The sequence below is a fragment of the Esox lucius genome, chromosome 16 (assembly GCF_011004845.1).
Source record: "Esox lucius isolate fEsoLuc1 chromosome 16, fEsoLuc1.pri, whole genome shotgun sequence".
In the NCBI taxonomy this organism is placed as follows: Eukaryota; Metazoa; Chordata; class Actinopteri; order Esociformes; family Esocidae; genus Esox; species Esox lucius.
Window position 1 is genome coordinate 21,957,272 of NC_047584.1, and position 17,404 is coordinate 21,974,675.

A 17,404-nucleotide genomic window follows, 5' to 3' on the forward strand; every position below is an offset into this window, starting at 1 on the left:
TACAAACAAAATAAGTGGTTAAGAAATAACAAACCTGTAATCTTTGTTCCATTCTTCGGAATAGCAGCTACACCCACTCCAAATTCATTTTCTCCCATGACTCTAAAGTAATAGAAGGCCCCCTCTTGTAAATCTTCCACTTTGTAGGACAATGCATGGCAATTGTTGGTCACAGACACCCATGCCTTTTTGCTGGCTTCACGTTTCTCTACATGGTAGGCCTTCACAGCATCACCTCCATCATTTTCTGGAGCTTCCCACGTAACGGTAGCACTGTCTTTGGTGACATCCTTAACCACAACATTCAGCGGTGGTCCAGGAGTATCAAGCACCTTAACAGTTATTGGTAATGTTGCTGGGTTTCCAATACCATTCTCTAATGTCACAGTGTACTGTCCAGAATCATTTCTTGTGGCCTTTTCAATTGTCAGTGAAGTGCAGCTGTGATTTGTTTCAATGGTTGCTCTTGCTTTAAGATCAACTTCTGCTTTGTTCCATTGTACTGATGGCGCAGGTTTTCCCTTATATGGTACAGTCAGAGTAAATGAGCTTCCATGCTTGACAATCAATGTCTTGCGCATTTCAATGTCAACATCAAACATTGGCTCTGCGGTTCTATCTACTGCTGCAATAGGCTCAGAAATTGGACTTTGCTCGCTTTCACCAATCTTGTTTATTGCCTTAACAGCAAACTCGTATTCTTCATCTGTTGTAAGTCCAGAGACTGTAAATTCTGTGCTCTTTACCATCTGAATGGCCACTGTCCATTCCTCATCCTTATGTTTCTTATACTCCACACTGTATCCAAGGATTGGTGCTCCGCCGTCTTCTAGTGGCTTGTTCCAAACTATGGAGATAGAACTCTTGGTTGAATCAACAACCTTTGGTTTACTTGGTGGGTCTGGCTCAATCTGTTCATCCTCCGCACGGCACGCTGGGCTTGCGTCACTTGGAGGACTCAAACCAGCAGCGTTCTCAGCAAACACGCGGAACACATATTCGCTTCCCTTTCGTAGTTTAGTTGCTACAGCTGTTAATTGAGTCACAGGCTCTCTGTTCACACGGACCCAGAGTAGACCTGCTGTATCTCGTCTTTCAATCACATATCCAGTAATTGGACTGCCTCCATCTGAAACTGGTTTCTGCCAGACAAGTCTCATTTCCTCACTGGATACCTCTGTGATCTCACAGTTTGTGGGTGCATGTGGTTTTGTAAATGGATCAGCCACTTTGACAACCTCACTCTCAAGGGCCTCGCCAAGTCCAAACTTATTGACAGCCATGACCCTAAAAATGTATTCATTGTCTTTAAAGAGATTTGTGACCTTGAAGTGTGTACATTTCAAGTCTCCTTTTACCAATGTCCAGGCAAGACGGCTAGTTTCACGCTTTTCAACTACATAATGTGTGATATCAGCGCCGCCTGCTTCTTGAGGAGGACCCCATGCTAACGTGACATCCTCGGCTGTAATGCCAGTAGTCGCCAGGGGGCCAGCAGGAGGTCCTGGCTTATCCAGGATCACAATGTCCACTGGTGTAGAAACCGTTCCAGCTATGTTTTTCAAAGTCAAGGTATACTGTCCAGAATCGCGTCTTATGCAGTCCTTCACAATTACTGAGGTGCTGGTATCTGTTGCAAGAATCTGAATTCTGGCCCTGATTTCAATTTCTTTCCCATCCTTTTTCCATGATGCAACTGGTAGGGGACGCCCAGAGATATCTGCATTGATTTTAAGAACATCTCCTGCTTTCACGAATACCTTAGCTCTGTATTTCACATCCATCATGATACGTGGTGGATCCACATCATCCTTGACTCTGATGGAGCCAGTGGAATCAGATGGGCCACTGAAGCATCCAGCAGCATTCTTTGCAATTACACGGAAATCATACTGCTGGCCCTCAATAAGGCCTGTGACGTCGTAGTAGGTTTCTACCACATTAGTGAAGTTACACCTCATCCAGCGGCCTTCTGGGAGATCTCTGCGTTCAATTATGTAACCAGTGACCTTGGCTCCACCATCATACTCTGGCTTAGTCCAAGCGAGGGACACTGACGTTCTTGTGATACCTGTGACTGTTGGCTCGCCAGGAGGATCGCATGGATCTCTCGCAAAGACAGCCTCTGATGCTTTGCTGCATTTTCCAATTCCGGCAATGTTTTCAGCATAAACACGGTATTCGTAACCCATGCCATCCTCAACACTAGTCACTTTGTATTCTGTATCTTTGATTAGACCTCTGTTTATTTTGTTCCAGAGGATGCTGGTTCTCTCTTTTTGCTCTAAGTGATATCCAAGGACTGTGCTGCCTCCATCATTGACTGGCTCATTCCATATGACAAGCATGTAAATCTTAGTTGCATGTGCCACTTTAGGAGTAGATGGCGGGCCAGGTTGCTTGAAGCTATACTGGGCAGTAATTGAATGGGACTCTGCATGTTGACTCTTTCCATAACGGTTAACAGCGTAGATACGGAACTGGTAATCAGCAGCCTGTGTCAAACGAGAGGCTTTAATTGCTGTTGTAGCTACATTGGCTGAGACCATCTGCCAAACTGTTGTATTTGTATCTCTCTTTTCTACAATGTAGTTATTAATGCAACAGCCACCATCATACTCTGGTGCAGCCCATGACAATGAAATACTGTCTGAAGTTACAGCAGTTGGTTTGATAGCAGTTGGTGGACCAGGTTTGTCAAGCACAATAATTCGAATCTCGGCTGTTTTCGTTCCACCTGGGTTTGCAGCAGTGATTTCATATTTTCCAACGTGTTCTCTCCCTGCCTCCTTAATTATGATTTTAGATGAGTTAGTAGTGTTCAGAATTGTCACTGAGGTTGTTTGCTTTAAAGGAAGGCCATTTTGCTTCCACGCAATAACAGGTTTAGGTCGGCCTCTAACTGGGATTTCAACAGTGAGATCATCTCCAGCCTTAACATTGTAGGTATTGAATAAAACCTCAATTGACGGTTCAATAGACATATCTTTTGGTGTCACAGGTAGACCAAGTTCCTTTGGTACACTCTTTCCTTTCTCATTGATTGCGATAACTCTGAATGAATATGAGTCACCTGCAACTAGGTTTGAAATAGTTGTTTCCAGGGTTTTGACTGTGCAGGAAGTAGTCCACTTCTGAGCACCCTTGTCATCCTTACCTAGCACCTCAACATTGTAGCACATTACTTTGCTTCCACCATCATGAGATGGTTTTTCCCAAGCAAGTGACACACTGTTTTTCGTGAGATCCACAACTCTAACATTATGTGGTGGCGTAGGTACTTCAGAAATTTTTACTGGGTTTTTGGTTTCTGCCATTAACCCATTGCCATACTCATTCACAGCACAGACACGGAAGTAGAAAATGCAACCCTCTGGCAACTCTTCAACCTTGAATGAATTAGATAAGCAGTTAGTTGTTATAGCAGTGTAGGCCTTTCTTGTGGACTCTCGTTTCTCCACAATGTAATTCGTTATTTTTGATCCACCATCTGTGAGTGGTGGTTCCCAAACAAGATTTACAGAATCCTTTTTGATATCTTTGACAGTAAAGGCCTGGGGTGCACTTGGTGTGTCCAACACTCTGACGTTGATTAGTGCAGTTTTCTCACCATAGCTATTCTCAAGTTTTAAAGTGTATTTGCCACTGTCAAATCGGTTAACATTGTCAATTACAAGCATAGTATACGAGGTTGTGGATTCTATCATGGCACGTTCTGTCAGCTCGCCATCCAGCTTTGCCCATTCAACTTTCGGTTCAGGTCTTCCCCTGATTGTAACAAACAGACGCAAAGATCCACCAGCTCGGACAGAGACAACCTTCCTAAGGTCAGCATCCAGTTCCATCTCTGGGGCCTCAACTCTTTCTGCTGCAATCACAGTGCCATGGATTTCTGAAGGCTCACCAACTCCCTCTGAGTTGATAGCAGAAACACGGAATTTGTATTCTAGTCCCGCCTTCAAGTCCTTGATAGTAAGGTGTGTGGCCTGGATGCCAGTTGGAGGTGTACATATTGTCCATTCATACTTCTTGTGTTCTGCTGCTTTGACTTCTTCCTCACCTTCAGAATACCCTTCTTCTGCTGCTCTTTCCTTTCTCTTCTTTTCCTCTTCCATTGCTTTCCTCTCTTCTTCCAACACCTCTCTCATTTCAACAATGTACCCTTTGATGTACGCTCCACCGTCAAAAGTAGGTTTGCCCCAGGTCAAAGACACAGTTGAGCTGGTGTTATCTGTTACCTTAGGATGGTGTGGGGCTCCAGGTACTGTTGTAGCATTGCATGCTCTGTAGAATAGGGACAGTTCGCTCAAATCTCCCACTCCAACTTCATTCTCAGCAGAAACCCGATATTCATAGAAATGACCATCCAAAAGCCCAGTGACTTTGAATTGTAGATCAGTCAATGGTTTCCGGTTGCATTTGGTCCACCTTACACTATCTTTGTCACGTTTTTCAAGATGGTAGCAGTTAATTTCTGCGCCACCATTATAATCTGGCTTGGACCATGATAGGACCATGGAATCCTTTGTTATTTGACTTGCCTCAGGTGTTCCGGGGGCATTTGGAGGCTTGTATGGATTGCGTGCAGTCACTGCCTCACACTCCAAAGGTTCACCAATTCCATATTTATTGACAGCCATTACTCTGAATATATATTCATTTAATTCTACAAGGTTGATAACTTTGAAATTTGTAGCTTGAATATTTGCATTAACCACAGTCCAGGATAACCGACTGGTCTCTCTCTTTTCCAGAATATAGTGAGTTATAGCTGCACCGCCATCCAGGGCAGGATCAGCCCAGGAGAGGAAGCATCTGTCAGCGGTTAGTCCAGCAACTTTAAGTGGCCCAGTGGGTGCACCTGGTTTATCAAGGACCTTCACAGTGATTGGGATTGTCTTTACCCCACCTATGTTGGTGAGAATGAGGTCATAGTGTCCACTGTCTAACCTTGTGCAGTTCTTGATTGTTACAGATGCACGTTTCTGTATTGTTTTCGCTTCAATTCGAAGAGATTTGTCCAATGGCTTTCCTTCCTTCAACCATTGGACCTCAGGAGTGGGTTTGCCATATATGTCAGCATCCATAACTAAGTTTTCACCCGCATGAACAACAATTACATCCTTGTATTTAGGATCCATTGAGGTTCTTGGTGCTTCAATCTCATCTGTGGCGGTAATGAGTCCAGTGCTGTCAGAGGGCTCACTGAAAATACCAGCAGCATTTCTTGCAATCACTCTGAACTCATACTGTTCATTTTCTGTCAAGCCAGAAATGGTAAATTCTGTGTCAATGACATTGGTGAAATTGGCTCTCATCCAGCGACCCTCGGTGTTGGCTTTATCTTTTCTCTCCACAACATATCCAGTGATCTTACTACCACCATCATACTGTGGCTTAGTCCACTGGATCACAATATGGTTCTTGGAGATAACGGTAGCCTCAGGAGTACCTGGTGGATCAACTGGGTCACGAGCAACATAGGATTCTGATGTTTTTGATGCTCTACCAATACCAACAATATTTTCAGCATAGACTCTGAATTCATATCCAATATCTTCCTCAAGATTACATATCTTGAAAGTGGTATCAGTGATTAGGGCCTTGTTTAGTTTATTCCACATAATGCTGGTTCTTTCTTTAGATTCAAGATGGTATCCGATAACAGTGCTACCACCATCATTGACTGGCTCATTCCATTCAATAATCATTTGATCTTTTGTTGCAGATTTGATATATGGAGTTCCGGGTGGTCCTGGGGTTTTGTATGGATATTGCACTACAATTGGTTTTGTTTCCAAAGGAGCACCCTTTCCATATCTATTCTCAGCACAGATTCGGAAACAGTACTCTGCACCCGTTTTTAGCTTGGTTATTTTAATAGCTGTTCTAGCAAGCTGTGCATTCACAATCTGCCATGTTGTTTGCGTTGAGTCTCGTTTTTCCACAGTATAATGCTTGACTTGACATCCACCGGTGTACTCCGGGGCTTCCCATGAGAGATTGACAGAAGTGTTGCTTACTTCAAGGACTTTAATGGGTCCAGTTGGTGGACCAGGTTTGTCAAGGATTGTAATTCCAATGTCTTCAGTAACTGAGCCAGCTGTGTTAGCTGCTGTAATGGTATACTTTCCAAAGTCATCCTTACAGGCTTCTGTAATTTTAATGCCAGCCGTTGTTTCCGTTTTTATCAAATTCACTCTTGATGATATTTTCAAAGGAAGCCCATCTTTCTTCCAATCAATGTGGGGTTTTGGTCGGCCAAACACTGGGATTTCTATGATCAGATCATCACCAGCTTTCACAGTGTAAGTGTTGAATGCAAGTTTTAAGCTTGGCTCAATTGTCATATCATTTGCAACCACTGGCATAGCAAGTGCTTTGGGTTCACTCTTTCCCTTTTCATTGTAAGCAATTATACGGATCAGATACTCCTGTCCGGGTGTAAGTCCGGTAACTGTGCCTTGGCACTCACCCTTTGTGGATGTTGCAACACCCCATTTGTCTCCTCCCTTTGTCTTCATCTCAACTAAGTAACCGGTAATCCTGCTACCACCATCATGTTCTGGTTTTTCCCATGTGAATGATGCACTGGCTTTTGTAACATCAGTCAAGAAGATCTTTCCGACTGGAAGAGGAACCTCAGAGGCCTTTGTTGCAACCTTTGTTTCAATAGATGACCCAATTCCGTATTCATTCTCAGCCATAACTCTGAAGTAATACATAGCCCCCTCAACAAGGTTTTCAACTTTATAGGTTGTTTTGTTGACCTTGGTTGTTACATTTGCGAAAGCCTTCCTTGTTGATTCCCTTTTGTCAACAACATAATTTTTGATTTTCGCACCACCATCAGTAAGAGGGGCATCCCAAACAAGCGTTATTGAGTCTTTCTTGATCTCTGACAATTTAAGATTTAGAGGGGCACCCGGTGTATCTAGCACTTTCACAGTTACAAACTCAGAAACTTTACCACTGCTGTTCTCCACAGTCACATTGTACTTTCCAGAATCATTCCTATCACAAAAGTCAATGGAAAGTTGAGTATAATTGAGACCCTTCTCAACCACTGCTTTCTCTTGCAATTCATCTTCTTCTTCCTTTTCTTCTACCTTCTTCAGTTTACACCACTTAATCTCAGGTGTTGGTCTGCCTTTGAATGGTACATTGATTCTCACGGATCCTCCAGCCCGCACAACAATTCCTTTCCTCAATTCTGAATCCAGCTGAATTTCAGGAACTTCTAACTTCTCCTCTGGCTTGGATGCTCCAGATACAGCTGCTGGCTCACCAACACCCATTTTATTGATAGCACAAACTCGGATCTGATATTCTTGACCCTCTGTAAGTTTTGTGATTTCAAATTTATTGATCCGCAGACCTGTTGGTGGAGTACACATTTTCCATTCCTCTTCTTCAGCTTTGCACATCTCTACAATGTATCCCTGAATAGAACAGCCACCATCATTGAGTGGCTTTCCCCATGCAACTGTGATTGAGCTCTTTGTGGTGTCAATCACATGTGCATGTGTGGGGGCTCCAGGTTTGTACTTGGGATCACAAGCCTTAAAGTATGATGTGGGTAGACTTGGTTCACCAACTCCAGCTGCATTTTCAGCAGATACCCTAAATTCATACTCATGATCTGATGTCAAACCTGTTACTCTGAAAGATAAGTCTGTGACCTTTTGCCTGTTACATTTAGTCCATTTAACTCCAGCTCTGTCTTTCTTCTCAATGATGTACGTTGTAATTTCGCTTCCACCATCGGTTTCTGGTGCTGAATAACAAACAGTCATTGAATCCCGGGCAATGTTCATTACATCAGTAACATGTGGTGCTCCAGGAACAACAAATGGATTTTTCATTATTACTGCTGAAGATTCCACAGGATCACTAACACCATAACTGTTCACAGCCATGACACGGAAAATGTACTCATTGCCTTCCAGGAGACTAGTTACTTTATAAACTGTGGTCTCACAGCTGTTAGAAACCATAGTCCAAGCAAGACGACTGGTTTCACGCCTCTCAATGAGGTAGTGTGTGATGTTGCTGCCTCCATCATGTAGTGGGGCACGCCATGACAGTGTGCATTTGTCACTCGCAACTCCAGTGACATTGAGATGTCCATTGCATGGTCCTGGTCTGTCTAGTACATTCACCTTAAAAGGAACTGTCTCAGAGCCAGCAACATTTGTCAGTACAAGTTTGTAATTTCCACCATCAACTCTGATGGAATCCTTTACAACTATCATTGCAACACTTTCTGTATTTTTGATTTCCAATCGCATTGTATTCTTTTCAATTTCCACATCATCTTTAAACCACTGGATTGTAGGTACTGGCTTTCCATGTACATCAGCATCAATTTTGAATGTGTCCCCAGCATTAATAACAATAGTTTTGGTGAAAGCAGGATCAATAGAATATCTTGGTGCTTCAACCTCATCATTTGCTGTTATAGGTCCACTATTATAAGATGGCTTGCTAAATGTTCCAACAGCATTCTTGGCAATGACTCTGAAGTCATACTGTGCATTAGCAGTTAGTCCAGTAGCAGTAAATCTGGTCTCAATAACGTTAGTAAAGTTTGCTTTCATCCAGCGTCCCTCTGGAAGATCACGTTTTTCCACAATATAACCAGTAATCACACTGCCTCCATCATATTCTGGCTTTGTCCATTCAATGGTGATGGAGTCTTTGTTTATAATGACAGCCACTGGGGTGCCAGGTGGATCACATGGATCACGTGCAACGCAACCTTCTGAGACTTTGCTGCATCTACCAATACCAACAATATTTTCAGCATAAACTCTGAATTCATATTCCACAGCCTCCTCTAAGGGACCAGTTTTGTAGGTTGTGTCTTTGATGAGCGACTTATTAATCTTTGTCCAAAGAATACTGTTTCTCTCTTTTCTTTCAAGGTGATAGCCAAGAACCGGGCTTCCTCCATCTACGACTGGTTCATTCCATTCCACAACCATATGATCCTTTGAGAGAGATGCAATGAATGGAGTGCCAGGTGGCCCAGGTTCTTTGTAAGGGTACTTTATTGTCACACTACGTGAGTCCAAACCATAACTCTTGCCATAGCGATTTTGAGCAATGATTCTGAATTGATATTCAGCCCCAGTTTTTAGCCTTATCACCTTGAATGTTGTTCTAGCCACAGAAGCAGCAACATTCTCCCAAGTATTGGTGGTTGTATCTCTCTTCTGAACAATATAATTTGAAATCTGGCAGCCACCAGTATACTTTGGTGGATTCCAAGAAAGAGTTGCAGAATTAATAGTAATTTCATCAAATTTCACAGGTCCACTAGGTGGGCCAGGTTTATCAAGAGCAATTATTTCAATGGTTACATCTTTTCCTCCAACGGCATTACTAACATTAATGCCATACATTCCACCATCTTCTGGAGTAGCCTCTGTGATACTTAAAGACGTGCTATTTGGTGTGTTAATAATTTTCACTTTTGATGTTTGGAGTAGGATTGAACCATCCTTGGTCCATTTAACTTCTGGTTTTGGACGTCCTGTAATAGGGATTTCAACCTTGAAGTCTTTACCAACCCTAAAACTGTAATTGCTAAATGCAGGTCTAACATCTGGCTCAAAAACAAGGTCCTTTGCTGTCACTGGAACTGCAAGTGTTCTTGGATCACTCTTTCCTTTGTCATTGATAGCAAATACTCTGAACATATATTCCCCACCCGGAATTAGATTGCTAGCAACAGATTCCATTGCTTTGACAGTTGCAACACCTGACCATTTCTCAGCCCCTTTAGGTTGCATCTCTAACAGGTACTGAATTATTCTACTTCCACCATCATGCTCAGGCTTTTCCCAGGCAAGGGAGATGCTTGTCTTGGTTTGATCAACAACAGTCAGTTTTCGTGGGGTTTGAGGCACTTCGGAGGCTTTAATAGGATCAACAGTTGCAATAGGCAAGCCAACACCATGGATGTTTTCAGCAAGAACTCTGAAATAGTAATTGCAACCCTCTTGAAGATTCTCAACCTTATATGATAATTTGTGGCAGTTTGTCACCACAGCTGCATATGCTTTCCTAGTGCTTTCCCGTTTCTCAACAATATAGTTTCTAATTTTAGCTCCTCCATCTAACACAGGTATGTCCCAAGTAAGTGTCACTGATTCACCAGTGATGTCTTTCACTTTAAGGTTGACTGGGGCACTAGGTGTGTCAAGAACTCTAATGCTAATTACAGCAGATTTTTTGCCACTTGCATTTTCTGCAGAAACAGTATATTTTCCACTGTCAAATCTGGTGACATTGTCAATCACAAGGGATGTGTAACTACTTGTCACCTCAATTAGTGCATTCTCCTTAACTGGACCATCATCCTTTCCCCATTTGATTTCAGGTTGAGGACGGCCTCTGATGGGAATGAACAGTCTGAGGGAACATCCAGCCTTAATGTTGACAACCTTCCGCAGGTCTGGGTCAATATCTAGATCTGGTTCCTCAATCCTCTCTTTGACAAGAATGATTCCAGAGACATCTGCGTGGTCTCCAACTCCAAGTTTGTTGATAGCACAAACTCTAAACTTGTACATGTGCATTTCCTCCAATTTTTCAACTTCAAATCTTGTCTGTTTGATGCCACTTGGTGGAGTGCAGATTGTCCACACCTCAGAAGGTTCTGCCTCAGCAGATGTTGCATCTGTGGGTGCGGGTGCTGGCTCAACGGGTCCTGCTTTGGTGGGTGCTCCCTCCACAGGTGCTGTTTCAGCTTCTCCTTGTGCTTCGCATCTCTCAACAATGTATCCTTGAATCTCACACCCTCCATCATATATAGGTTTGCCCCATGAAAGGAAAACAGAATTTTTGCTGATGTCAGTTACTTTAGGATTAAGCGGTGCACCTGGTCTGAAGATCGGATCCAAAGCCTTGAAGAAAACTGTAGGTGAGCTTGGCTCTCCAACTCCAGCAATATTCTCAGCCAGAACTCTAAATTCATAATTGTGACTTTCCATAAGTCCTGTGACTTTATAGGATAAGTCGCTAACTGTCTTCCTATTGCATCTGGTCCACCTCACACCCTCCTTGTCATGTTTCTCAATAATGTATCCAGTTATATCACTGCCACCATTATCTCCAGGTGCCTCCCAGGAAATTACCATTGAATCCTTTTTAACATCGGAAACTTCCAACCGACTTGGTGAACCTGGAGGACTGAATGGGTCTTTGACAGTGACAGGATTTGATTCAAGACCCACACTGTGTCCAAATTTGTTTACAGCCTGGACTTTGAAAATGTACTCATTTCCCTCCAAGAGTTTTGTAACCTTCAGATTATTTGACTCACACTTATTATCAACAATAGTCCAAACTAATCTGCTGCTCTCCCTTCTCTCTATGACGTAATGGGTGATTTTACTACCGCCATCATATAGTGGTGATTTCCATGCAAGGCAACACTGATCATTTTTCACGCCAGTCACAGAGATAGGACCTTGTGGTGGCCCAGGTTTATCTAGAACCACCACATTTATCTTCACTGACTTTTCACCTCCTGGATTCTTTACAAGTAGAATGTACTGTCCGCCATCTTCAAGTTTGGCTTCTTTAACAGTCAACAGAGTAGTGCTGTCTGTGTTTTTAATATCTCTGGTTATAGTGTTTGTAAGGGGTGTCTCGTGGCCTTTTTTCATCCAGAAGATTTCGGGTATTGGACTACCATGTACATCTGCATCGATTTTGAAGCTCTCTCCAGAATTAACATAAACAGTTTGTGTGAACTGAGGATCAATGCTAATACGAGGAGGGTCAATTTCATCTTTAGCAGTAATTGGTCCAGTACTGTATGAGGGAAGGCTAAACACACCAGCTGCATTTCTTGCAATAACACGGAACTCATATTTCTCATTTTCCACAAGGCCAGTTGCCGTATACTCAGTTTCAATTATATTTGTGAAGTTGGCTTTTACCCAACGGCCCTCTGGCAACTCTTTCTTCTCTACAATATAGCCAGTAACGCTGGCTCCACCGTCATACTCTGGTTTTGTCCATGCAATTGTTACAGAATCCTTGGTTATCTTTGTAGCTACAGGGTCTCCAGGGGGATCGCAGGGATCTCTTGCAACATGACCTTCAGAGAGTTTGCTAACTTTTCCTATTCCAACAATGTTTTCAGCATATACTCTGAATTCATATTCCTGACCTGGTTCCAGTCCAGTGGTCTTGTAACATGTATCTTGGATAAGAGACTTGTTGAGCTTTACCCAGAGAATACTGTTTCTGTCTTTGCGCTCAAGATGATATCCCAGCACAGCACTTCCACCATCATTAACAGGCTCATTCCAAATGACTACCATGCTATCCTTTGTGGATGATTGTACAGATGGTGTTCCAGGAGGGCCGGGAACTTTGAATGGATACTGAGCAATAACAGATTCTGAATTCAGAGATGGGCCCTTTCCATACCTGTTCTGAGCGGTAACCCTGAACTGATACTCTGAACCTGTTTTCAGCCTTGAAGCTTTAATCGTTGTTCTTGCATGATTTGAAGACACGACCAACCAATTTTGTGTGGATGTATCTCTCTTTTCTACAATGTAGCTGTTGATTGTGGCACCGCCATCATACTCAGGTGGAGACCATGAAAAAAGCACGCTGTCAGTAGTAACAGCCTCAACTTTAATTGGGCCTTTTGGTTGTCCAGGTTTATCAAGAACAACTACTGAGATGTGTAAAGATGTTTCCCCAGCAGTGTTTGCAAGTATGATTTGGTACTGACCAACATCTTCTCTGCAGGACTCATTGATTTTAAGATTTATCAGTTTGTCTGATCCTCCAAAGCTAACTCTGGTGGTACACTTCAATGGAAGATTGTCCTTTATGAATGAAATATTTGCTCGGGGACGAGCAATAAATGGAATCTGTACTGTCAAATCTTCTCCTGCTAATACACTAAATGTGTTGAACAACATTTTAGCAGATGGTGCAATCACAAGATCCTTTGCAATTACTGGCACTCCAATTTGACGTGGATCACTTGTTCCTTTTTCATTTCTTGCTGATATGCGGAACATGTACTCTCCACCTGGTGTCAGTCCAGAGACAACTGCTTCTAATGTTTTCACAATAGAAGATTGGACCCATTTCTCTGCACCTTTGCTTCGCATCTCAACAACATAGCATACCACTCTACTTCCTCCATCATGCTCTGGTTTCTCCCAAGACAGGGTGGCACTTGTCTTGGTAACATCCACAAGGGTAACTTTGGCAGGAGGCTGTGGTTTTTCAGAAACTTTAACTGATTCACGGGTTTCAATTGGCAGACCAATTCCATATTCATTTTCGGCTAAAACTCTGAAGTAGTAGTTACATCCTTCTTGTAGTTGGTCAATGGTCCATGTGTTCTTATGACAGTTAGAATTGACGGTAGCATATGCTTTCCTTGTTGATTCACGCTTTTCAACAATGTAGTTCTTAATCTTTACGCCACCATCATTTACTGGCGGGTCCCAGATAAGAGTGACAGATTCTTTAGTGACATTGTTGATCTTAAGATTTTGTGGGGCAGCTGGGGTATCTAGCACTCTAACATTTACAGTAGCAGTGTTTGATCCTGAACTGTTTTCTATTGTGAGCACATACTTCCCACTATCAAATCGGTTGACATTTCCTATTACCAGTGATGTGTAAGATGTCGTGCTTTCAATGGTTGCTCTTGTAATAGGTTCACCATCTTCTTTGGTCCATTTTGCAACAGGTGAAGGTCTTCCTCTGATAGGTACAAATAGTCTTAATGTGTTACAGGCTCTGATATTTACAACCTTCTTTAGTTCTGCATCCAGGTCACATTCTGGTGGAAGCAGCCTGTCTTCAGCTTTTGGTGAGCCAGGAACAGTTGCTTCCTCTCCAATGCCCTCACTGTTTACAGCAGATATTTGAATGTTGTACTCTTGGCCCTCCTTTAAATTGGTAAGGGTAAATGATGTAGCCATTATTCCACCTGGTTTAGTAACAATTGTCCATTCCTCCTCCCCAGGAACACAGGTCTCCACAATGTATCCTATGATTTCAGAACCACCATCATAGTTTGGCTTGTTCCATGCAATCGTAATGGACGACTTAGTTGTGTCTAAGACTCTTGGGTTGCCTGGAGGGCCTGGTTGGTAGAGAGTATCAGTAGCCTTGTAGAAAGGACTTGAGTTGCTAGGTAAACTTAATCCAGCTGCATTCTCTGCAATAACTCTAAATTCATACTCATGTGTTACTAGGAGCCCTGTCACCTTAAACTGCAAGTCTGTTACTTTCTTTTTGTTGCATTTTACCCAACGAAGACCAATTTTGTCTTTCCTTTCAATATTATAGTTTGTAATTGGAGTTCCACCATCACACTCAGGAGCCTTCCACATAAGAATCATTGAATCCTTGGTGATTATTGTTACTTCAGGATCTCTTGGAGGATCTGCTGGCACCCATGGGTTGTTTGCAATAGTTGGTACAGATTCAAGCGGCTCTCCAACTCCATACTTGTTGACAGCCATTACTCTGAAAATGTACTCATTTCCTTTGAGTAACTTGTCAACCTTGATTTGGGTGCCAGTGAAGCCTGATGCCACATTTGTCCATGCAAGTCTGCTTGATTCACGCTTTTCAATTACATAATGGTCAACATCTGCACCACCATCATCTGCAGGAGGAGTCCATTCCAAGACACAGTTGTCAGATGTAATATTTGACACCACAATAGGTCCTCCAGGTGGACCTGGCCGGTCAAGTACTTTGACATTGAAGATATGCTTGGCAAACCCTCCAACATTTGTGGCTGTCAGGACAAATTCACCTCCATCTCTTCTTAGTGAGTCTTTGTTAATCAGAGTTGATGTTAAATCTGTCATTTTAATTGATAGTTTCATTGTATTTTCAACATCCTTTCCATCCTTAGTCCACACCATAGATGGTAGTGGTTGGCCTGCCACATCTGCATCAAGTTTGAAGGTTTCCCCAGCTTTCAGTAAGATCACATCCTTGAATTTGGCATCAACCATGATTCGTGGTTCCACAATGTCATCTGTGCAGGTGATGGGATCAGACGGCTCGGATGGTTCACTTATTGAACCAGCTGCATTTTTAGCAAGAACACGGAATTCATAGGCCTCATTCTGTGTTAATCCACTTACAGTGAAAGTGGTCTCAATAATGTTTGTGAAGTTAGCTCTCATCCAGCGACCTGATGGTAAGTCTCTCTTCTCTACTATGTAGCCAGTAATCTTGAATCCACCATCATATTCAGGCTTTGTCCACTGAATTGTCACTATATTCTTGGAAACATAGATTGGTTTTGGCTGACCTGGTGGGTCCACTGGATCAAGGGCTAGCATTGCCTCTGAAGCCTTGCTTGGTTTACCAATTCCAGCCAGATTTTCTGCAGAGACACGGAATTCATATGCGACTCCATCTTCTAATCCATTTGATTTGAATTGATTATCTTTCACAATGGATTTGCTTATCTTTTGCCAGAGGATGCTGCTTCTCTCTTTCCTCTCAATGTGGTATCCAATTACTTCATTTCCACCATCAGAAACGGGTTCATTCCAGCCAATTGTCATTGTGTCTTTGGTAAAGGCTACAACCTTTGGAGTACCAGGTGGCCCAGGGGGTTTAAAAGGATATGCAGCAACCACTGCTTCTGAGATGATTGCCTGGCCAGCACCATATCGGTTCTTAGCTTTGACTCGGAACTGGTATTCTGTACCAGTCTTCAGACGAGTGGCTTTGAATATTGTACGGATTGCTGATGATGTTAATTCTACCCATGAGGTTCCTGTGGTTTCCCTTAAATCAACAATGTAATTATTGATTGGTACACCTCCATCATTCTCAGGTGTTCCCCAAGAAATGACAGCATGAGTACGAGAGATTTCCTCTATTTTTATTGGTCCTTTTGGTGGTCCAGGGACATCATGCACTTTAACGATTATACTATCTGTCACTGAGCCAACTATGTTCTTCCCTGTCATTGCATAATGACCACTGTCGCTCCTTACGCATTCTGTAATATTCAGGAGGCATGTGGTTGCAGTACTTTCAGTAATTATTCTCGGAGTAATCTTGAGGTGCTGGCCATCTTTTGTCCATGAAACAGTCGGTCTTGGACGGCCCATTACTGGAATCTCAACTTTAATATCATCTCCTGCCCTGACAATGACAATCTTCTGACATATTCCACGCAGGTCAAATTCTGGCATTGTTGTTGTTTCCTTGATAGTAACAGGCTTGCTTTCACAGGGACCACTTCTACCAGATTGATTCACAGCCATGACACGGAATACATACTCCTCATATTCATTCAGGTTCTTCACTATAAAGTCCATAGTCTTAACAGTTGTTACATGGGACCACTGGTCTCCTCCCTTCTTTCTAGCTTCAAGGACATATCCACTAACTCTACTGCCACCATCATGTTTCGGCTTTGTCCATGCAAGACTTACAGAGTTCTTGGTGACATCTGTGGCATAGACACTCTGAGGGGGAGATGGTGCTTGAGATGCTCGAATTGGGTCTGTAGTCTCAACCGACTCACCAATTCCATACTCATTTTCAGCTGATACTCTGAAGTAATATTCAGATCCTTCTGCTAGATCAGGAATTCTCGCTGTGCTATTTGGACATACTGATATAATGGTGGAATATGCTTTACGTGTGGACTCTCTCTTTTCAATTATATAGTTCGTTATCTTTGAGCCACCATCAATGAGCGGTGGTTCCCACTGAAGAGTGATGCTCTCTTTGTCAATGTGCTTTGGCTTCAGGTTAATTGGTGGTCCAGGTGAATCCAGGACTCTTACATTGACATGAGCGGTCTTCTCTCCTGCAGCATTTTTAAGGGTTAAGTTGTATCTTCCTGCATCATATCTTTTGCAGTCAGGGATGACAAGCATAGTATATGACTCTGTGCTATCAATGTTAGCACGCACTTTCAGAGGTGCATCTTCATCCTTTGTCCAGGCTACACTAGGAGCTGGGCGTCCTTTAATGGGAACAAATATGCGGATGGAACATCCTGCCCTAACAACAAGAGTTCTTCTCAGTTCAACATCCAGTTCAAGGTCTGGCTTTTCTTCACGTTCAATAATTTCAACCAGTTCTTCAGTTTGAGCTGGTTCACCAACTGCCTCTGCATTCATTGCACAGACTCTGAAGTGGTATTTTGCTCCCACTTCCAAGTTAGGAACAACAAATTCTGTAATTCTCAGTGGAGCAGTTGGCGTGTCCTTGAACCATTCCTCTTCTCCATCTTTTTTATGTTCAACAAAGTACCCTGTGATTTCAAGTCCGCCATCTTCAAGTGGTTTTCCCCACAAGAATGTTGCAGACGATTTTGTTGTATCTGTAATTCTTGGGTTGATTGGAGGTCCAGGTGCAT

At 42.8% G+C, this 17,404-nt stretch overlaps 1 protein-coding gene across 1 annotated transcript in view; it reads right to left on the minus strand.

The window, feature by feature from the left end:
- The window catches only part of ttn.1 (titin, tandem duplicate 1), a 163,655-nt gene that overhangs the window by 29,627 nt on the left and 116,624 nt on the right, over positions 1 to 17,404 (minus strand). Inside the window, exon 167 of the mRNA XM_029113520.2 lies at positions 35 to 17,404. Within this exon, the coding sequence (XP_028969353.2) occupies positions 35 to 17,404 (17,370 nt within the window). The remainder of the gene's footprint in view (positions 1 to 34) is intronic.